The sequence below is a fragment of the Mustela nigripes genome, chromosome 1 (assembly GCF_022355385.1).
Source record: "Mustela nigripes isolate SB6536 chromosome 1, MUSNIG.SB6536, whole genome shotgun sequence".
Lineage (NCBI taxonomy): Eukaryota > Metazoa > Chordata > Mammalia > Carnivora > Mustelidae > Mustela > Mustela nigripes.
Genome location: NC_081557.1, coordinates 6,471,583 through 6,492,803, shown reverse-complemented (window position 1 = coordinate 6,492,803; position 21,221 = coordinate 6,471,583). Strand labels below are relative to the sequence as shown.

At 62.9% G+C, this 21,221-nt stretch overlaps 1 protein-coding gene across 5 annotated transcripts; it reads left to right on the top strand.

Annotated features, from left to right (window-relative positions):
• Positions 1-338: 338 nt before the first annotated feature.
• Positions 339-20,877, top strand: PCNX3 (pecanex 3). Of its 5 annotated transcripts, none has more exons than XM_059401577.1 (35): positions 339-1,562; positions 1,930-2,117; positions 2,338-2,437; positions 2,555-2,594; positions 2,694-2,789; positions 3,017-4,144; positions 4,608-4,728; positions 4,812-4,990; positions 5,404-5,494; positions 5,873-6,008; positions 7,175-7,335; positions 8,115-8,268; positions 8,551-8,583; positions 8,866-9,037; positions 9,142-9,252; positions 9,586-9,677; positions 9,842-9,951; positions 10,125-10,230; positions 10,336-10,428; positions 10,586-10,736; positions 11,556-11,700; positions 12,040-12,217; positions 13,206-13,314; positions 13,471-13,600; positions 13,966-14,024; positions 14,129-14,344; positions 14,993-15,246; positions 17,634-17,864; positions 18,030-18,133; positions 18,441-18,588; positions 18,676-18,906; positions 18,985-19,259; positions 19,621-19,754; positions 19,835-20,133; positions 20,210-20,877. In XM_059401577.1, the coding sequence occupies exons 1-35, from the start codon at positions 1,410-1,412 to the stop codon at positions 20,405-20,407; spliced, it is 6,126 nt and encodes a 2,041-aa protein (XP_059257560.1). In that variant the 5' UTR covers positions 339-1,409; the 3' UTR covers positions 20,408-20,877. The 5 variants fall into 5 exon arrangements, with proteins under 5 accessions (XP_059257560.1, XP_059257561.1, XP_059257566.1 ...); XM_059401578.1 differs by having other exon boundaries at positions 4,605-4,728; positions 4,815-4,990; XM_059401583.1 differs by having other exon boundaries at positions 4,605-4,728; positions 7,214-7,335.
• Positions 20,878-21,221: the final 344 nt, after the last annotated feature.

The window sequence follows — 21,221 nt, the reverse complement described above, 5'->3', positions numbered from 1 at the left end:
CAGGCCGTCCCCTCTGCATCCGCATCAGTAAAATGAGGTAAAGAATCTGGCTTGGGAGTGAGTCTAGTCTTGGCTCCGAAGTTGCACGGCTGTGTGATTCATCTTCTCTTCCCCTCCTTCCCTTCATAGCTGACACAGGGACCAGAAGCTCCTTGGGTTGGGAGTGGGCAAGATTGGAATACGGAACTGGCTGCATCTCAAGCTTTAGGAACGGGTTGTCTAAGCCCATCCTCTTCCCCTCCCCTGGTAAATAATCCACTTCTTTCATGCCCCTTACCAAGTGGTTGGAAACCTGAGACTGTCGACCTGAACTTCGCCCAGTGGTTGGATTCAGAATGGCTAAGTCGCCGTCACAACCGCTAGATAGAACCCTCCACCCCCATTGCCTAGAGCCTGTCACTTTAAGAAAAGCGACGTTATCCTATTTCTATTATTCAGGCCTGTTCTGGAGGGTTGCTTTCTACATGCTAAGTCTGAGCTCTGACCCGGAAGTAGAAGCAGATCGGGGCGAGAGTGCAGATTTGAGGTCCAGCACTAAAAGGGGCGGGCCGAAAGGGGCGTGCTCTGGTGGAGAACTGTCGCAGTAGCCCTGGGAAGTCCACGCCTCCAACCTCTTCCCGCCTCCTGTAACTCACTGGGAGAGTTTTGTGCCAATTAATTCCGCCATTACCCAGTGGCCACTCAACTATCCCTTCGGCTCCGCCCAGTGGTGTCAACGGGATTGCCAACGCCTAAGTGTACGCATGCGTCCCAGCCCTACGACTCTGCGCATGCCCAAAGGGCTCCCCGGCGTCTTAGCGCTCCACCACCTTCCTGCGCGTGCGTCGGGTTTCATGCCTTCAAGTTTTCCTTTTCCGGGTCTCAACTAGGCTCGTCGGGCGCATGCGCCACCGCTGGCTGGCGGCTCGCTGCTCCTTCCGGCCTTCCCCTTGGGCCGGGTCCCGCAGTAGCCCGGCGAGCGCGGAGACCGAAGCGACTGACCTGTAACCCCGGAAGTGGACCTCAGGGTCCCGGGGCTCTCCCCGGGCCGGAGCCGAGGGAGCCGTCGCCTGCACCCGCGGAGCACCCACCCCACGCCCAACTCTGAATGCCGCCGACGGGTGTCCGGCCCGTGCCCCGCGCCCGCCTACCGGCTCGGCCCCTCGGAGTTCTGGGCCGGGGGTGGGGGCCTGGACCCCGCCCCTAATGAGGCTCCACCCCCGCGTCCAGGCCTCGCACCGCTGACTGCTCGGGTCGGCCCCGCCCCCTGCCCGCCCCGTCGCCTGGCCGACCCCTCTCCCCGGCTAGGGGAGGCCATGGCGTGAGCGCGAGGCCGGGCCCCGGGGCCCTCGGGCGCCAGACGGGGCATGGGCCGGCGGCCGCCCCCATGAGGGTCCCGGGAGGGGGGCGCGCGCAGCAGCGGCGGGGCCATGGGGTCGCAGGTATTGCAGATCCTGCGCCAGGGGGTGTGGGCCTCGCTCACCGGCGGTTGGTTCTTCGACCCGCACCAGAGCACTTTCTCCAACTGCTTTCACCTTTACGTCTGGATCTTCCTGCTCACCTTTCCCTTCTTGCTGTACATGGTGAGATGCTGTCGCCACCTGTAACTCCCGCCGGGGAAAGGGAGGGCAGGTGTCACGGAGGGGTGCGGAACTGGCAGTGATTCGGCGCTATGTTTTGTAGGCTTGGGGGTGGAGAAAGGACTCTGCAGAGGTTGGGGGTATATGGAGGAGCGACCAGATTATCCTTTAATTGGGTTGGGTGACCTTGAGCTCACTGGATTTCTCTCCAGTGAGAGGATAAAACCTCCTGACAGGGTGTTTGGACCAGTTGCAAGGGACGGGTGAGGAGGTCTTGTGAATTTGTTAATGCTGGCTGTGACTGTGGCAGTAGGTCTATCCCATGGGGACAGGGCTGTGTGAGGAGAACCTGACTCAGTGCCGCCTCCAGGTCCTGCCCCCCAGCTTGGTGGTGGCTGGCGTGTACTGCCTCGTGGTGGCTGTCATCTTTACTACCATCAAGACAGTGAACTATCGGCTACATGCCATGTTCGATCAGGGCGAGATTGTGGAGAAGCGCAACTCGACCATGGGGGAGCCTGAGGAGGAGCCTGTACAGGGGGACAGCAGTCTGCCCAGGTGAGTGGGGGAGGGGCCGTGTGGGGAACTAAGGGGTCTTGGTGCCTGGGCTTAAGCATCTGCGCCTTGGGGACGTTGGCTTCAGGAGCAGATGAGTCCCTGTTCTGTGGTCAGCCCCACAGGACCCTTGAGAAGAGAGGAGTGCTGGGGATAGCGGAGGAAGTAGGACCTAAAGGGAGGGGGAGGTTAGCTGAAAGCTGGCACTTTTCTCCCCTGCTAGGGACCCAGGAGTGGAGATGACAGTGTTTCGGAAAGTGAGTTCCACGCCTCCAGTTCGCTGTAGCTCCCAGCATTCTGTGTTTGGCTTCAACCAGGTTTCGGTGAGTGCTCCCTATCCTCAGCCTGTCCCACTCCTCTCCCAAGAGCCCATCCCCACCGGGTATGTCCTGAGGCTACTTATCCGGCTTGTTCCTTCACTTCTCTCTTTGTCTGCTCAGGAGCTGCTGCCCCGGATGGAGGACTCTGGTCCCCTCAGAGGTAGGTGGCTGCTGCTCAGGTCTGAACTTGGCGGCGTGGAACAGGATGGCGCCTTGGTGTCTTGAAGTCCTGCTGACACCTGTGGGGCTGTGGTTGCAGACATCAAGGAGCTGGTGCGGGAGCAGGGCAGCAACAATGTGATCGTGACCTCGGCGGATCGAGAGATGCTGAAGTTAAGCTCACAGGAGAAGCTGAGTGAGTGGGCATGCTCTGGCGGACGCCAAGGGGGAGGATGGGCTATCTTGTCTTTGAGTCACCCCAACTGTTGCTTCTCCAGAGCTCTCTTTGGCCTTCAGAATGGGGCCTTCTCCTGGTCCTGCTGCAGCTGGGCTCTGGGGAAGCGGTGGCCACAGGACCCCCTTAGTGGTTAGTTCCTTTTGCGGCATGCCCTTTCCTCATTTTGTTTTCCTTTTCTCTGATAGTTGGAGACCTTCCCCAGACACCCCCGGGGGCTGCCCCAGACCCCTCTCTCCCCAGCACAGACTCTTCAGATCGTTCTCCCTTGGCCGGGGATGGAGCCCCCTGGAGTGGGAGCAGTGTGGCCGACACTCCTATGAGCCCCCTTCTGAAGGGGAGCCTCAGCCAGGAGCTGAGCAAGAGCTTCCTGACCCTGAGCCGGCCTGAGCGGGCCCTGGTGAGGACCAGCAGTCGACGGGAACAACGCCGGGGAGCAGGTGGCTACCAGCCCCTGGACCGGCGGGGTTCGGGTGAGCCCACGCCCCAGAAAGCAGGCTCCTCGGATTCCTGCTTTAGTGGCACCGATAGGGAGACGTTGAGCAGCTTCAAGAGTGAGAAGACGAACTCAACCCATCTGGACAGCCCCCCCGGTGGCCACGCCCCCGAAGGCAGTGACACAGACCCACCCTCCGAGGCTGAGCTGCCTGCATCACCAGATGCTGGGGTCCCCTCCGATGATACGCTGCGTTCCTTTGACACCGTCATAGGCGCAGGGACGCCACCGGGTCCAGCTGAGCCACTCCTGGTTGTGCGGCCCAAGGACTTGGCCTTGCTGCGGCCCACCAAACGGCGGCCCCCCATGCGAAGACACTCCCCACCTGGCCGTGCCCCGAGGCGGCCCCTGCTTGAAGGCGGAGGCTTCTTTGAGGACGAAGACACCAGCGAGGGCAGCGAACTGAGCCCAGCCTCCAGCCTCCGATCTCAGCGCCGCTACAGTACTGACAGCTCTTCTTCCACTTCCTGTTATTCCCCCGAGAGCTCCCGTGGGGCAGCTGGGGGACCCCGGAAGCGACGGGCCCCCCATGGGGCTGAGGAGGGGGCTGCTGTGCCCCCCAAGCGGCCCTATGGGACCCAGCGGACGCCTAGTACCGCCAGCGCCAAAACGCATGCGCGTGTGCTGAGCATGGATGGGGCAGGGGGTGATGTCCTCAGGGCCCCCCTGGCTGGCTCCAAGGCGGAGCTGGAGGCCCAGGCGGGAGTGGAGCTGGCTTCTGGTGAGCCTGCTCTGCTGCCTGCTGAGGCCCACAGGGGACCTGCTGCCAACCAGCCCGGCTGGCGGGGGGAGCTGCAAGAGGAAGGTGCTGTGGGGGGAGGTGAGTGCCCGCTCTGCTGGGGGGCGGGAGGAGGTGAGCTGGGTATGGGCTCGGGTTTGGACAGAGCCCAGGCTGGAGTGGAGCTGGTCAGAGTCAGCTCGGCCTCTGGCTCAGGCAGTGGGTAGATGAGGACTGAGCGAGGGAGTACCGTCTGCTGAACCCCTCACACGAGCAGGGCGGGGAGATCGCAGACCCCTGGCTCCAGGTCCTGCAGTTAGCGCCAAGCCCTTGTCCACTGAGGGCTCTCAGCATCCACATTCATCGTGTCCTGATTTCCAAATGTGGAAACCGAGGCACAAGTGGTTAGGTGACCTGGCTGGGCCCCAGAGGCAGGACATGCTTGGATGAGACCTGACCTGTAGTTTTGGGCAGGGGCTGCTGCCGCCCCCCCGGCCCCTACCCATGTCCGAGGCTATGTCCACGCCTCTGTGGCTCACGCGCGGGGCCTCTCTCTGGGCAGCAGCTGACGAGACTGGCAAGCGGGACCGTACGAGCAGCGTGCGGCGGACTCAGGCGATCCGCAGACGCCACAATGCGGGCAGCAACCCCACCCCTCCAGCCTCTGTCATGGGCTCGCCGCCCAGGTGAGCACCTGCCGGGTGGCCAGAGGGGTGCTGGGGGCCCGTGGCTCTGAGTGGCGCTGACCTTCGGGCTGTCCCTTTCTCAGCAGCCTGCAGGAGGCTCAGCGCAGCCGCGCCGCCTCTCACTCCCGGGCGCTGACGCTGCCCTCCGCCCTGCACTTCGCCTCCTCGCTGCTGCTCACGAGGGCCGGCGCCACCGTGCACGAGGCCTGCACCTTCGACGACACATCCGAGGGGGCCGTACACTACTTCTACGATGAGAGCGGTGAGCCCCTCCCTGCGTCCAGTGGCCTGGCCTCTGTGGCCCGCCACCCCACTTCCCTCCTGCCGAGGGTCTTCCTTGTCCCCGCGGCAGTGCTCGCTCTGTTGGCCACGGACCTGCTCAGCCCCCGTGCTGCCCGCCACCAAACTTGCAGTTTCTCTGAGATGTGGGCCGCTTCGTTGTCCCTGCTCTGCTTGTGAGGAAGCCAAGGCACTACCTGAAGTCCCAGCTGAGCAAGTGGCAGAACAGGGACCCAAGCCCGGGGCGGGCTGACCTGCAGGCCCTCTCTTCTCTGGCTCGCGGTTTCCTGGGGGCTGCTGGGCTGCCGTCCAGGGGAACGCCTCACTGGGTGGTTCATATGGGTCGGGCTTTGGTGCCCCTGTCCCTGACATGCTGCCTTGTGTCCCTGGGCCCAGGTGTGCGGCGTTCCTACACCTTCGGCCTTGCTGGAGGCGGCTACGAGAACCCTGTGGGACAGCAGGGGGAGCAGGCAGCTAACGGAGCTTGGTGAGTCTCCCGGCTGGGGCTCTCCTGGCCTGCAGCCTGGCAGGTTTACCGTTTCTGGGCATTTTCTCTCTGCGCTGTGCTGGGGTAGCGGCAGCTCAGAACCTCTGGAGAAGAGAGGGGAGCAGCGAAGGGCAGGCCTGCGGGGATCCTGTGATACTGCAGTAATGTGGTGTTTCTGGGCAGGAGGCTGCCAGGAAGCCCACGGTCTGGGAGGGAGGCACTTCTGCCCTTTGCTGCCTCTGGATCCTTGGTGCTCCTTTTGGGTATCTGAGCAGCCCCCGGAGCCCCCAGTTATGGCCTGGCTTTGGCCTTAACCCCACTGCGGTCCTGGGGCTCTCCAGTGGCCCCGATCTTTCTTCATGGCTGCTGTGCCCACAGGGACCGCCACTCGCATTCCTCCAGCTTCCACTCGGCCGATGTCCCGGAGGCAGCAGGCAGCCTGAACCTGCTGCAGCCGAGACCTGTGGTCCTGCAGGGTATGCAGGTGCGCCGCGTGCCCCTGGAGATCCCGGAGGTGAGGAGCCAGTGGTCGGGGAAGGACCCGCAGGAGGGGCAGTGGCAGGGGCGGGCGGGTGGCTCACGGAGCACTTGCCCCCGTACCGAGAGGGACAGGCTGCTCGAGTGGGTGCTCTGGGGGCCCTTGGTGTCCATCCTGACCTTTAACGGCTGGCTATGGGTGTGCAGGCTCTGGATCTCTGTGACTCAAGGAGTCGTTCGTTTGCTTATTCGACAAGTGTATCCGGAGTACTTTATCTCGGAGGGGCCTGCAGGGAGCTGGGACGGCGGGTCTCTGCAGGGAAACCCGCGAAGAGGCAGCGCAGCTTACCTGGCCGAGGCCTGCCGCTCCCTGTGCTGGGCCCAGGCATGGGGCATGGCTCGGGGCGCTCGGTCCCTGCTCCTTACTGTAACGTCCCGTTTCGCTCCTGAAAGTGTCCCGGTTTGCATCATATATTACACGGTCAGCGTGGTGATAGCAGACGTGTTAAGGATGAGTGAAAAACAAACTCAGAACTTAAAGAACGGTGGTAAAGGGCACCCATATGTCTAACGCTTAGGGTCACAGAGTACATGCAGTGCCCAGAAGCCCCGTGTGTTCCTTCCTGATGCATGTATTTTCCTTAGTGGTCACACAGGAGGGACACCACGGTCCTGACACCGCTGATGGCCACATCCAGCTCTGCATGGGATCCCCAAGGCCCCGCAGAGCACCAGACCCATAGCTTGCCTCCTGAGTTCTTGTGGGCACGAGAAATCCCGAGATTAAGTAGCTTGCCTGGGGCCTCACAGCATGGCCCCTGGCACCCAGGCCTGTCGTCAGGGCTGGGGCTCTGTGTGCTCCAGGCTGGGGAGGTCAGGGTGACCCCCGATGGCTCCGTCATCAGAGGATGGTAGGATTTGTACTGGGTCTCAGAGGGCAGGGTGGACCTCACTGAGCCCAGGAAGAGGCAAGAGGAGAGACTCCGGCCCTCAGCAGCCACTGGGGCACGTCCCGGGGATCTGGAGAGATGAGCGCGCCTTTGTGATGGAGTCGCAGGACAGGCCGCAGGGCCACTAGATCGTGGGGCCTTCTGTGGCAGAGGAGACGGCGGACCAGTCAGTGTGCGCCAGGCAGGGGAGTGTGGTGGCAATGGGCCGTGTTGGGGGGCGAGGGGCTGATGGCTGCGGCTGTGGGGACCGCAGTTTGACCTGCTGGACCAGGACTCCCTGCACGAATCCCAGGAGCAGACGCTGATGGAGGAGGCACCTCCTCGGGCCCAGCACAGCTACAAGTACTGGCTCCTTCCCGGCCGCTGGACGTCCGTGCGCTATGAGCGGCTGGCCCTCCTGGCCCTGCTGGACCGGTGAGTGCCCATTTGCCGTGGCCCCCGGGCCTTCCTGAGCCTCTAAATGTGGGGAGCCCATTGTGGCGTCCCTGAAGGTGCCTCAGGCTGGGGTCCGCAGTGGGGTTTGACTAGGTAGGTCCTCCTGGGATGTAAGGGCATGGCCTTATGGGTGGTGCTCTAGGCACTCCCTGCCCCAGAGCTCTGCTCCAAATCGGCTGTTCCCAGCCAGTCTCTTGTTTTTATTTGCTTGGTGTTAGAGCTGATGAAATTGAGTTCTGTGGTCTAGAAAAGCTCACAAACCCCTTATGTCAGCCTTCCTGTTTCTTCGGGGTAACTGAGGCCCAGGAAGCCAGACAGGAAAGTCAGATGACTTCTGTTGTCTGCATGGATGGCTCGGGCCTTGAACCTGTGGCCCAGTTTCCCACGCTCTGGATGGCCCCCGGCCCTGCAGCCGGCACGTGTCCGGCACCGCCTATGTGCACAGCATGGCGTGCTTGACCGGGCATGCATGAGCCAGAGACAGGCAAGCCCTGTGGTGGTGGCCCTTGGAACCTCGGGGTCTAGAAGGGGCAAAGATCGGGATGCAGGGTAGCAATGGGGCAGTTTTCTGGAGCAGGTGCCCCTGGCCTCGTCCCTGAAAGGGACAGGTTCGCATATTTGGAGGACGAGGGGTGGCTTGGGCATAGGCTCAGACGTGGGCCTTTGTGGCTAGGTCCTGTTCTCCTCCCCACGCCGCCTGCCTTCGTCCCACTAGCTGGGAAGGGGATGGGTGTGTCCTGACCCTGCTGTCTCTCCAGGACTCGGGGGCTGGTGGAGAACATCCTCGGTGTGGGCCTGAGCAGCCTCGTCGCCTTCCTGGGCTACCTGCTGCTGCTCAAGGGCTTCTTCACGGATATCTGGGTCTTCCAGTTCTGCTTGGTCATCGCTTCCTGCCAATATTCCCTGCTGAAGGTCAGGCCTTGCTCCTTGGGTTTCCTTCCCCCACACCCCTCTTTCCAGGCGTCTCCATGCCCACAAGGTGGAGGGGTGTGAGCTTGAAAGCAGAGGTGGTGTTTAAGATCCCCTGTAGTTAGCTCTCTATCTTACCTATGAAAGAACTGAGACTCCAAATGGTGTAAGGTCCTGCCCTGGCCACCCCGGATAGTCCGCTGGTGGAACTGAGCAGGGTCTGGGGTCTCTGATCCTCCCTTGGGCTCTCGCTCTCCCTGCCAACATGGCTCCTGTCTCTTCCAGAGTGTCCAGCCTGATGCGGCATCTCCCATGCACGTGAGTACCCTGCCTTTACCCACGAGGCTCGGGCGTGGGCCCTGGGCAGGGGCTGACACAGGCGTGGAGGGCTCTGGAAGGGGCAGGGCTCCCTTACCACCTCTGTGGCCTCAGATCTTCAGTCCCGCTGCCCTTACCTTGAGGGCCAGGCTTCCTATTTTGGTTCCAGGGCCATGGGCAGGGCAAGTGTATGCGCGTGTGTGTGTGTGTGTGTGTGTGTGTGCGTGTGCGTGCAGGATGGTCAGCTGGGGACAGCTGGCTCCTCGCTGTCCCGCTCCCCAGGGCCACAACTGGGTGATCGCATACAGCCGGCCTGTCTACTTCTGCATCTGCTGTCTCCTCATCTGGCTGCTGGACGCTCTGGGCTCAGCCCAGCCCTTCCCCCCCGTCTCCCTGTACGGCCTCACGCTCTTCTCCGCCTCCTTCTTCTTCTGTGCCCGGGACGTGGCCACTGGTGAGATGGGGCGGTGTGGCCCAGGGGGTGAGGCCCCGAGGCTGGCAGGCCAAGGGGCGGTGCGCGGGCGGACTGACCGGGCCTTTGCTCTCTCTCCCCGCCAGTGTTCACCTTGTGCTTCCCGTTCGTCTTCCTCCTGGGCCTCCTGCCCCAGGTCAACACCTGCCTCATGTACCTGCTGGAGCAGATAGATATGCATGGCTTTGGGGGTACAGGTAGGGGGCCCATAGGTAGCCTGGGGGGTCGGGAGAGCATGGGGCCTTGGAGGGGCTGTGGTTTACGGCGTGGCTCTGGCCTTCTGCTGATCTTTCTCCCTGTTGATGCGGTGGATTCCAAGAGCCCGTCTCCTCTCCCCCGACCCCCCCCCCTTCCCAAGCAAATGGCTTAAACCCAAGAATGTCAGAAGCTCTGAAGGCCTCTCAGGGCTTGGGGAGTGGACAGCACTGGACTGGGGATGGGGCCCAGGGAGGTTAGCCCATGGGAGTTAAGGAGCATCGGAGCCCCGGCAGGTGGGAGCTGGGCTTTACCTGCTGTCTCTCCGCTCGCAGCTGCCACCAGCCCGCTCACAGCGCTCTTCAGCCTCTCCCGCAGCCTGCTGGCCGCTGCCCTGCTCTATGGCTTCTGCCTTGGGGCCATCAAGGTAGGGATGACCTGTGGGGTGGGGGGCATGCTGAGGCCCAGGGGGGTCGTTGGGACGGGACTGTGAATTGGGCTCAGCAGTGGCTTCTCCCGTGGGGGGACCCCCACCCCCCACTCCCCACGCTTCCCCTTGCCTCCCTTGACCAGCATGGGTTCTCTCCCCAGACTCCTTGGCCGGAGCAGCACGTCCCTGTCCTCTTCTCGGTCTTCTGTGGCCTCCTGGTGGCACTGTCCTACCACCTGAGCCGTCAGAGCAGTGACCCCACTGTGCTCTGGTGGGTGCCTGCATGGGCCTGTCTGTGCGCATGTGTGTGTTTTCGTGAGTGTGCATGGCAAGGGTTGGCGGTGGGGGTCTGTGCATGTGCCTGTCACCAGCTGACCCTGGAGCCCGCAGGAGGAGGGGCGGCCCCCGCAGACCCAGGCCTCTGCCTTTTCTCACCCACCCCAGGTCCCTGATCCGGAGCAGGCTCTTCCCTGAGCTAGAGGAGCGGAGCTTGGAGACGGCTCGGGCTGAGCCCCCGGACCCCCTGCCAGATAAGATGCGCCAGTCGGTGGTGAGAGGCTGGCGCGTGGGGTCCTGGTCTTGGGGCGGAGGGCTGCCCGGGAGCGGTCGGCCCCGGGGTGGCAGGCACCCACGCTGGTGTCTCCTGGCCTTGCAGCGTGAGGTCCTGCACTCTGACCTGGTGATGTGTGTGGTGATCGCCGTGCTCACCTTTGCCATCAGCGCCAGCACCGTCTTCATTGCCCTGAAGGTTCGTGTGGCCTGGGCTGCCCCCTCGCTCTCCGTCTGCCTGAGGGTGCTGGGCTGGCGTGGCCTCGTCCTTCTCTGCCCTGGCCCGCCTGTGCCGGGCCCCATGGGCTTCTCGGCCCGCTCGCCTGGGCTGAGCCTCCGGCCTGTCCCTCTTGCAGTCGGTGCTGGGCTTCGTGCTGTACGCGCTGGCCGGGGCCGTGGGCTTCTTCACGCACTACCTGCTGCCGCAGCTGCGCAAACAGCTGCCCTGGTTCTGCCTGTCGCAGCCCGTGCTGAAGCCCTCGGAGTACAGCCAGTACGAGGTCCGAGGTGAGTGCCTTTCCCAGGGTTGGGGCCCCTCTGACCCCCCTGCCTCCCTGCCCCATGCCCCAGGGACCTCTGGCCCTCTAGGCCCCTTGTGCCAGCAGGGGGCAGCCTCTGCACATGCCGCCCTGTCCCCACGGCCCTTGTGCAGCCCTCCCTGTGCTCTCTGCCTGTCCTCTCCCTTCCAACTGACTGCGCCCGACTTGGCTCCTGCTTGCCCCTCGCCCCGCCCACCCTGCCTTCCTCTGCCCATCTGCTTTCACGGGGGAGATGGAGGATGTAGAATTCCAAGGCCCCAAGGGGATCTTTTGTCCAGAAGGATTGATCGATTGCCCACAGACTAGGTCTGCTTGGTGGATTTTTATTTGGGCTGTGCGATGCAGACGTCTCTAAGCCTCTGTTTCATCACCTGGATTTGGTGCCCGAAATTCCACATGCCCTGTTTTACGTCCGCAATAAAGAGTTTGCCCCCTGGGCTGGCGTTCTCACATGGCTACGGTCAGCTCAAGCCAGGGGGCAGTGACCCGTGATGAAGGGCTGCCGCTCGAGGTCACCGTGGATGCGGGCCTCACCGAACCTCCAGCAGGCACCTGGGATGTCCTCATTTGGTTTGTTTTTCCAGATGGCAGAATGGGCAAAGCATGTGCCCTAAGACCCGGAATGGCCTACCTGGGCCTCATCACCCTCCTTTGAGCTGCCACAAAGTCTCTGGGGGCCCAGAGAGCCATGGCCCCTGGTTTTCCCTCCCCCTCTGGGGTTATACCTCACCTGGTCAGGCAGTGAGAGGGGAATGTGGCTGGTCAGCACTGCTGCCTTATGCCGCAGGCGCTGCGCAGGTGATGTGGTTTGAGAAGCTGTATGCCAGCCTCCAGTGCGTCGAGAAGTACCTCATCTACCCGGCGGTGGTGCTCAACGCCCTCACGGTGGACGCCCATGCCGTCGTCAGCCACCCAGACAAGTTCTGCCTCTAGTGAGGACTGCCCCGGCCCCCGCCATCCCATAGTCCATATTCCCATGGGACACGTGAGACACTGAAGCCCACAGATGGAATGAAACCTGCCTCAGTTGCCCCAGCAAGCGAACTCCTGCTGCCCTTTGTTGAAGATAGTTGCCTCTTTGAAGACAGATGTGTTTCCCAGATGTGTCTTAAAAGGGAGACCCCTCTAGAGAGCAGAGACTGTGCGTCCCTTGCCCAGGAGAGCAAGGCCCAGCTCAGTAGAGCCCAGGCCAGGGCTGGGGAGGGATGGGCCCCCTTCCCTGCTGCCCCCCGAATCCCACCTGCCACGTAATGCCTGCTCCTCCCCCACAGCTGCCGGGCGCTGCTGATGACCGTGGCTGGGCTGAAGCTGCTGCGCTCAGCCTTCTGCTGCCCTCCCCAGCAGTACCTGACCTTGGCCTTCACTGTCCTGCTCTTCCACTTTGACTACCCACGCCTCTCCCAGGGCTTTTTACTCGACTACTTCCTCATGTCTCTGCTCTGCAGCAAGGTGAGTTGGTGGCTGTGCTGCAGGCTGAGCGGCGGGAGCAGACCCTGTCTGCGTTGGCTGCGGGGAGAACTTTCCCAGGGGCCTGCAGCCCCGCTAGCTGCTTCTCCACGTCCGCCCCGCTGTGGGCCTCTGCAGCAGGTCCCCCAGGGGCACAGAGGAAGCTGTGGTTTAAAGCACTAAAGTCACTTGCCTTCTGTCCCCCGGAGAACTGGTGAGCATCCTGGACTTGAATCCGGGTCCCTCTGACTTTGCTGCCCAGTCTCGGAGTCATGGCCCTTCACCACCTTCCTTGTGGACAGTTACTAGGGAGTTAAGTAGTTAAGACTTGGCTTTGGCCTCTGGAAACCAGCCTCTGAACTCTGCCCCTTTGCCAGCCACAGCCTCGGGGAGCAGTGAAGAGCTGAGTTTCAGAGGCCCATGGGGCCTGGACAGATCTAGACTGCTTTGCCAGACTGTGGGACCCCCTGATGTGGGGCTCGGGGGTGCGGGGAATCACTGAACAGAACCCTTCCCTGGCACTGTCCTGGAGGCCTGTGGTGGTGCCTGCCATGGGACCCCAGCATGGGCCTGAGTCATTTTCTCTTTGACGTGGGCATTCTAGTCTGGTTTCTGGTCTGGTCCAGGATGGTAGAGATCTGAAGTGTGCTCCCCTCTGAGGGCGGGGCACAGTTTCATCACTCACCGATGGCTTGAGCAAGCCGTTGTCCTGCCCTGCTTTTTCTGAACTTTCCCATCTGGTCCTGAAATGGGACAAGATGGGAGGCTCTCAGGGGTCCCACAAGTCACTGCTGCTTCCTTAGAGGGTCTGCCAATGGCAACGGGCTCCTTTGTGCTGGGTCCAGAGAGAAAGGGCTGGGAGTCCTGGTGAGCTTGACCCCCACGGGGGCAGCCCCTGGGGTAGCCCGAGGCTCTGAATGGGGTACTTGGCCGACCCCACCTCTGTGAGTGACCTGTGTGTCTCTTCCTTTCGCCGTCTCCAACCCGCCAGCTGTGGGACCTGCTGTATAAGCTGCGGTTTGTGCTGACCTACATTGCGCCCTGGCAGATCACCTGGGGCTCCGCTTTCCACGCCTTCGCCCAGCCCTTCGCCGTGCCTCGTACCCAGCCTGCCGCCTGTGACCTGCAGATGGGGCGTGCGGGGAGGGCGGCGTCCCGGAGGGGGGTGCGCGGGCCAGGTTGGTGGGAGTCCATGGGTGGCAAGGGAGGCTAGCGTGGGGTCCTGTGTGCCTGCCACCTCCTTGACTCGTGCCCAGACTCGGCCATGCTGTTTGTTCAAGCCCTGCTCTCAGCACTCTTCTCCACGCCGCTCAACCCTCTGCTGGGCAGCGCCGTCTTCATCATGTCCTACGCGCGGCCCCTCAAGTTCTGGGAGCGCGACTACAAGTGAGTGTTGGGGGAGCAGGCGGGTCCTCCAGAGGTGCCTCAGAAGCAGGGGGAGCTTGGGGCCCAGGCGGGGTGGGGCACAGAGAGGGGCCGCCGCTGGGGGGGCACAGCCGCTTTCAGGGGGCTGATGTGAAAAGGGCAAAATCTGAGTCGGGCCAAGCCTCGGGGTCCCACCCTGGGCGTCCCGGCTGTGGGGTCCTGGGGTCGTCCCCTCATGTCCTGGAGCCTCGGCCTCCTATGAAATGGGGCTCTCATGACATCTGCCCAGAGAACAGGGCTGTGGGCCATGAGGATGCTGTGGTGGGCTGGCAGGAATCCTCCCCCGAGCCTATCGGCCGACTGGGTTTGTCGTTCTGTCTGAACAGCACTAAACGTGTGGACCATTCCAACACCCGCCTGGTCACGCAGCTGGATCGGAACCCCGGTGTGTTCTCAGCCATCCAGGGGCCTTTCGGGTGGTGCCTCCCTGGGGAGGGAGCCTCGCTTACTTGTCATTTCGTCCACGTGTCTGTCTGTCCCGGGCCTCAGGCGCTGACGACAACAACCTCAACTCCATTTTCTATGAGCACTTGACGCGCTCGCTGCAGCACACGCTGTGTGGGGACCTGGTGCTGGGCCGCTGGGGCAACTACGGCCCCGGTGACTGCTTCGTCCTGGCCTCTGACTACCTCAACGCCCTGGTGCACCTCATCGAGGTTGGCAATGGCCTTGTCACCTTCCAGCTGCGTGGCCTCGAGTTCCGGGGTGAGCCGCGGGGCCTGGGTCTGACGCAGGCCGCTGCGTTTCATAGCGCGGGAGGGCCGGCTTCTGGTGCAGCCCTGCTCTGGTTGCAGGGTGACGTGGGGCAAGGCACCCTTCCTCCGTAGGCCTGGGTTTCCCAGTCTGAGTGCTGAGGTGGCAGGGCCTCCTTCGGCCAAGCCGTGCCCCCATCCTGACTCTGGGTCCACAGGGATCGAACAGGCTGGTCTGGCGGAAGTGTGGGCCCGGAGCTCTGGGTCTCCCATCAGCTGCCCCAGGCTTGCTCTCTGGTCTCAGGCTTGGCTCAGGTTGGGTGTCATGTACAGCCCCTGGTGAGCGAGCCAGGTCTTTGCCCTCCGGGCCATGCACATGTTGGACATCAGATTCGGAAGAGGCCTCTGAGGGTACAGAAGGGCTCGAGGCCCAGCTCACGAGCACCATGGACCTGAGCAGCCCACTTTGCTCTGAGCTTGTCTTTGCTCTGGCCTCTGGGAGTCTGGAGGAGGAAGGTTCATTTGTTAATCCGCGCGTCTAGTAACTGTTGCTCACGGCATCCTCGGACAGGGAGCGGCTAAGGCCTGGGCTCTCAACAGGGAGAAGGCAAGCAGGGAGGTCCCAGTGGCCCCCTGACTGGCTGCTCCCCCCCGCCCCCAGGTACCTACTGCCAGCAGCGCGAGGTAGAGGCCATCACGGAGGGCGTGGAGGAGGACGAGGGCTGCTGCTGCTGTGAGCCCGGCCACCTGCCACGGGTCCTGTCCTTCAATGCCGCCTTTGGGCAGCGCTGGCTGGCCTGGGAGGTGACGGCCAGCAAGTACGTGCTGGAGGGCTACAGCATCAGCGACAACAACGCGGCCTCCATGCTGCAGGTGTTTGATCTCCGCAAAATCCTCATCACGTACTATGTCAAGGTATGCCTGGCGGGGGCTGGGCAGCAGGGGTCCCTGGACGGCTCACCGAGAGCATCCCGAGTGCCACCTTCTGGATGGTTGGGAACCCATTTTCCCCAAGAGAAACATAGGCCTTAGAGAGCTTTAAGCGTCCTTCAAGATGCCACTCACCACCTGACAGCAGGCCCCACGGGCCCCAGCGGCTTGCGTGCCTCTGACAGTCTAGTGTTGGGGGGTGGGGCGGAGAACAGGGCTCGCTGTCCGCCTCCTCTGGGAGATGCACCTGGACAGTGAGTCCTGGCGGTGGGCAGGCAGTGTGTGCATGAATCCCCTCACTGGGCTGCTGGTCCTGGGAAGGGCGGCTGCGGAGGCCAGCCTCCTAGACCCCTGGGAGCCTGCCCCACTCCGGTTGCAGAGCACCGATAATGCTAACGGCGGTAAATGATGATCCCAGGAGCGGCTGCCAAGCACTGGTGACTATCGGGGGGCAGGCTCTGAGCCAGGCTCCACTCCCAAGCGGGTGAAGCCTACCACGCCCTCCAGGGGAGAGCCCACTGTCAGCTCTGGCAGTTGGCTGGCAGGACCGAGCGATTAGCCTGTGGCCCCAGGATCAGGAGAAAGTGGCGGAGCTGAGCTCAGATCCAGGCCTGGGCTTCCCTGTGTTAATGTGGGTGCTCCAAGCCCCTGCCCAGGGGGTTGAGGGCTGTGAGGCACAGTGTGGGGTCCAGCAGCAGCCCTGAGCTGGGTTCTAGGAAGCCTCCTTTGGGATGTCCCCTCTTTTGCTGTGCCTCAGTTTATCCCCTTGAGGAGGAGGGATCCCTGTAGTGCCGCGAGAGGGCAGGAATGATGGCCCCCGGGGGAAGGGCACTGTTTCAGTGAGGTGAGGGTGCCTCCTGGGCCCTTTGTGCCCTCTTAGCATCTGCCCTGGGGCTCCCTGTGCAGGAACTTGGGGTGGGAGAGGCCCGTCAGGGCCCAGGGCAGCCGGCTCACCTGAGGCTCTCTTGAGGGCAGTCCTCTGCACCTCCTGGCTGTGCCCTTGCCTCTGCGGACACCCCGTCGTGGCATATGTCAGAGAACCTGGAATTCCTCTGTCAATTTTCCCGTCCCCCCAGCCACTCCTAGGGAAGGGTGTGTGAGCCTCCCGCCCCTCACCTTCACCCAGAGAGACACTGTGGTCCAGACAGGGACATTCCCAGGCTCAGGTCATCCAGAGGTCACACTTCTGTCCACCTGTCCTGTCCCCCACTGTCAGAGAGCTGCCCCTACGCAGGTTACCTTGCTGCCTCCCGCAAGCCCAGCTCAAGGCCAACACGGCCGTCTCGTGGCCACACACCAGGCACGCAGCCCGGCCCAGGCTGCAGGCTGAGATGAGCTCCAGCCCTGCCAAGCTGACCGTCGCATGGGGAGGCTAACTCGCCACGGCTATAGCCGCCTCACAGGCCGACACAGTTGGAGCGGGGTGGCGGCGTCCAGGGAACCTGGGGGTGCTCTGCCAAGGACAGTGTGGGCTCAAGTTTGGAAGGAGGAGTTGGGGCTGCCAGGGGCAGTGCCTGGGTGAGGTGGCAGCCTCTCGGGCCTGCAGACCGCACCAGAGCTACCCTGCTAGACGTTCCTGCTCCTACTGCAGGGGTGCCCTGTGTTTGGGGCCAGTGGTGGCACCCACCCCAGCCCTGGACTCGCCACCCCATCCCTGGGGAATGGGGCCCACCCAGGGTGGGCACATGGAATCCCAGTGACCTTGCTGGTTGCCAGCTGCCAACCTCATGCTGCCCGTCCACCCTGCCCGTCTGCCTTCCAGAAACTCTCCATCGGCTCAAAGCCCTATGCAGCAGCCAGCATCCCCTTAAAGGATACGGCAGCCTGTGACTTGGAACACAGGTTACTGTGCCTTTCCTTTTTTCTGAGAGGAGCGCCCTGTGGCTCCTAGACCTCCACTGCCTAGAGGGACCGGGACCCACAGTAGGCCCCACTGGCTTGCAGGCAGCCCCACTACCTCAGCCTGACCTTCCAAGGCCTCTGAGATCGCATCCCACAGCGTAATGGCGTGGAAGGTACTGGGGGCTCCAGTCGTAGCTCAGTCTGCCCTGTTGTTTCACCTCAGGCAAGTCTGCTGTCTTTCTGCACCCCGGTCTCTTATCAACGGGGATCTTCTGAAGCAAGCAGGCGAGCACTTGTCACAGGCAGGACCCTCCAGGGCTTGCTCTGTAAGGGGGGGTTTGCTTCCTGGCCACATTCTCACTCCTCCTCCCTGGCCTCGGAGAGGGGATCAGACTGGCCTGTGTGCCTTCAGGGAGTTCAGAGGAGACACAAGGTGGGAGTCCTAGGTGACATCCTGGGGCTTTCTGTCCCGCGGCGAGGGCGCGACTGTGGTCCCCAGTCCCAGCCCTAATGCCTGCTCCTCCTCGCAGAGTATCATCTACTACGTGAGCCGCTCCCCAAAGCTGGAGGCATGGCTTAGCCACGAGGGCATCGCCACGGCCCTGCGGCCAGTGAGGGCACCAGGCTACGCGGACTCGGACCCCACCTTCTCTCTGAGTGTGGACGAGGATTATGACCTTCGCCTCTCCGGCCTCTCACTGCCTGCCTTCTGTGCGGTGCACCTCGAGTGGATCCAGTACTGCGCCTCCCGCCGCAGCCAGGTCCAGCTCCCACTGCCCTGGGGCTGCCCTCCAACCCCGGTTCCCCCTCCCCTATCCCAGTTCCTCTTGCTCTCAGCCTCCCTTGGTCTGGGCCCGAGACCCCACCGCACGTTTCCCTGCCCTGGGTCTGAGTGGGGCTCTGGGGACGGGGTCCTTGTGCCACAGCCCGTGGACCAAGATTGGAACTCGCCGCTGGTCACGCTGTGTTTCGGCCTGTGTGTGCTGGGCCGACGGGCCCTGGGGACAGCCTCGCACAGCATGTCTGCCAGGTGGGTGCCATGGGGCCAGCTGGGCCTCCCATGTTTCCCTCTACCCCCTCCACAAAGAGCTCCGGGCCAGCGGCCCCCAGGAACCGCATCGGCCCTTCCTCCAGGTCGGCTCTCCCACATGGGCAAGGCACCGCCCAGTTCTAGACCTTTCCTGGTCCCCACCACCCCTTGAGGGACCGAGACGGAGCTGGACCTTGTCGGGATGGGGAAACAGAGGCCCCGTTGGAGGCATGGTCTGGGCTCGAGTCCTGGAGTGGAGCACCAGAACTCGGAACCTTCACGCTCACCTGTTGCTTCTCTCCCCCAGCCTAGAGCCCTTTCTCTACGGCCTTCATGCCCTGTTCAAGGGCGACTTCCGCATCACCTCCCCGCGGGATGAGTGGGTCTTCGCGGACATGGACCTGCTTCATCGTGTGGTGGCGCCCGGGGTTCGCATGGCCCTCAAGCTCCACCAGGTGGGGACAGGCGTGCGGGGGAGGGTGGGTGTCGGGGGATGGAGCGGGGCGGGGGGCATTGACTCAGCTCTCCTGTTGGCCCCACAGGACCACTTCACGTCCCCGGACGAGTATGAGGAGCCGGCCGCTCTGTACGACGCCATCGCCGCCAACGAGGAGCGCCTGGTCATCTCACATGAGGGTGACCCCGCCTGGCGCAGCGCCATCCTCAGCAACACGCCCTCGCTGCTGGCCCTGCGCCACGTCCTGGACGACGCCTCAGACGAGTACAAGATCATCATGCTCAACCGGCGCCACCTCAGCTTCCGGGTCATCAAGGTGGGGACCGAGGGCCTGGCCCCCGCCCCGCCCCCGCCTGGTGCCAGCCCCCTGACCTTTGTGCGGGCCGTCCTGCAGGTGAACCGCGAGTGCGTCCGGGGCCTGTGGGCTGGGCAGCAGCAGGAGCTGGTGTTCCTGCGCAACCGCAACCCCGAACGCGGCAGCATCCAGAACGCCAAGCAGGCCCTCCGCAACATGATCAATTCCTCCTGTGACCAGCCACTGGGCTACCCCATCTACGTGTCGCCCCTCACCACCTCACTGGCCGGCAGCCACCCCCAGCTGCAGGCCCTGTGGGGCGGCCCCATCAGCCTGAGCGCCATTGCCCGCTGGCTTCTGCGCAGCTGGGAGAGGTGAGCCCGGGGGGCCGAGGTCCTGGAGTGGGAGGCAGAGGCTCGGCGAGGTGAAGCGACTTCCTCCTAGGGCTCAGAGTGAGAAAGTGCTGGAGCCAGGACTGGGCCCCGAGAGCCGACACCGTCCCAGAGCTGACCCGCCTTCGTGCCGCTCTCCCACAGCTGACGGTGGCCTTTCGCCTTCAGAGCCATCGATAATGTCTCTTAGAAGGTCCTAGAAAGTAGATGGCGAGATCTCTTAGAGACGGGGTCCTGGGGCTCAGAACCATTAGCTGGCTTGTCCTAGAGCTGGGGACCTGCACCTCTGGGGTCTTGGGCCCTCCCCCTTCCAACCTGTCCCTCCCTGCCACCGCCCGCCCAGGCTTCATAAGGGCTGCGGTGCCGGCTGCAACAGCGGCGGGAACGTGGACGACTCGGACTGTGGTGGAGGCGGCGCCTTGACCTCCCTCAGCAATAACCCCCCGCTGGCCCACCCCACACCTGAGAACACAGCAGGTGAGCTGGCGAGGCCGGCCGGAGCCAGTGGGAGAGGACAGCCTAGCTGAGACCTCAACCCTCTTATCTGTCTCCCACAGGCAGTGGCGACCAACCCCTCCCTCCCGGCCCAAGCTGGGGCCCTCGGCCTTCCCTGAGTGGCTCTGGTGACGGGCGCCCCCCTCCTCTGCTGCAGTGGCCGCCCCCTCGGCTCCCTGGACCAACCCCTGCTTCCCCTGCACCCACTGAGGGTCCCCGGCCCTCAAGGCTCCCTGGCCCTGGTCTCCTCAGTTCTGAGGGTCCCAGTGGGAAGTGGAGCCTGGGGGGCCGGAAGGGGCTAGCAGGATCTGAGGCGGAGCCAGCCTCAGGGAGCCCCAAAGGAGGAACCCCCAAATCTCAGGTAAGGGTCCTGTGGAAGAGTTGGGTCCTGGGCTGCTCAGGTCTGCTGTTCCACCGACCTCTCTCCCCACCCGTAGGCGCCCCTAGACCTCAGCCTCAGCCCGGATATCGGCACCAACGCCTCCTCGCCCCCCAGAGCAGCCCAGGACATTCCTTGCTTGGACAGCAGTGCTCCTGAAAGTGGCACACCCACTGGGACCCTGGGTGACTGGCCTGCCCCTCCTGAGGAGCGTGAGAGCCCGGCCGCCCAGCCCCTGCTGGAGCATCAGTACTGAGCGGCCTGGTACCCTCTGGATCCCAGCCCTAGGATTCAGTAACTTGGATCCCCGGGCTCTGGCCTCCTCTGCTGGACCACAGAACTGAGGGGCTTTGGCTTCCACATCTGAACCCTGACCTCTGGCTGCCTTAGCCAGAGTATCAGAACTAAGTGGCCCAGACCTCTGACCTTGATCCCTGATCTCTCATCCCTAGTCCAGGGCCTGGGCTCCCCAAACTGACGCAGGCAGCCTCCCAGCCAGGCCCCAAAAGCCAAACCCATGGGCTGGTCCCGCTTCGAGCCCGTGGCCAGGACTGACTTGACTTGGCCCCTGGGCCCGCACTGCCTGCAGGGGCAGCCCCCTGGCCAGGACCTGGGGCTGAAATGTGGGAAGGGTGGTTTCTTTTTTCTTTCTTTCTTTCTTTCTTTTTTTTTTTTTTTTTCCATGCTTCGGAGACACCAGAATTAATAACACTATTTTTGATTTTGGTTGGTGTTTTCTTTTTCTGACTGGGAATGTTTGGGTAGAGTGTGGGGGAGGATGGCCAGGTCAGGGTAGATGAGCACAGAGAGCGGGGTTGGGGATAAAGAATGCGGGGCTGGGTGATGATGGGAGATAGTAGTAAGGCCCAGGTGGGGTTCAAGTAGGCTAGGTCCCCTTCCTCAGAAGACTTCCTTTTTAAAGCTTCATCTGAAGTTCAGTTTGTTCAGTTTCTCACCCCTGTATTTTCAGACTTCCAGCTCATGAGGTTAGTGCCTAAAATGATCAGCCTTGACCTTGGTGAAAGCCTTTCTCTGAACCTGAAGTTCTTCAGCTTATAAAGAAGAGAGGA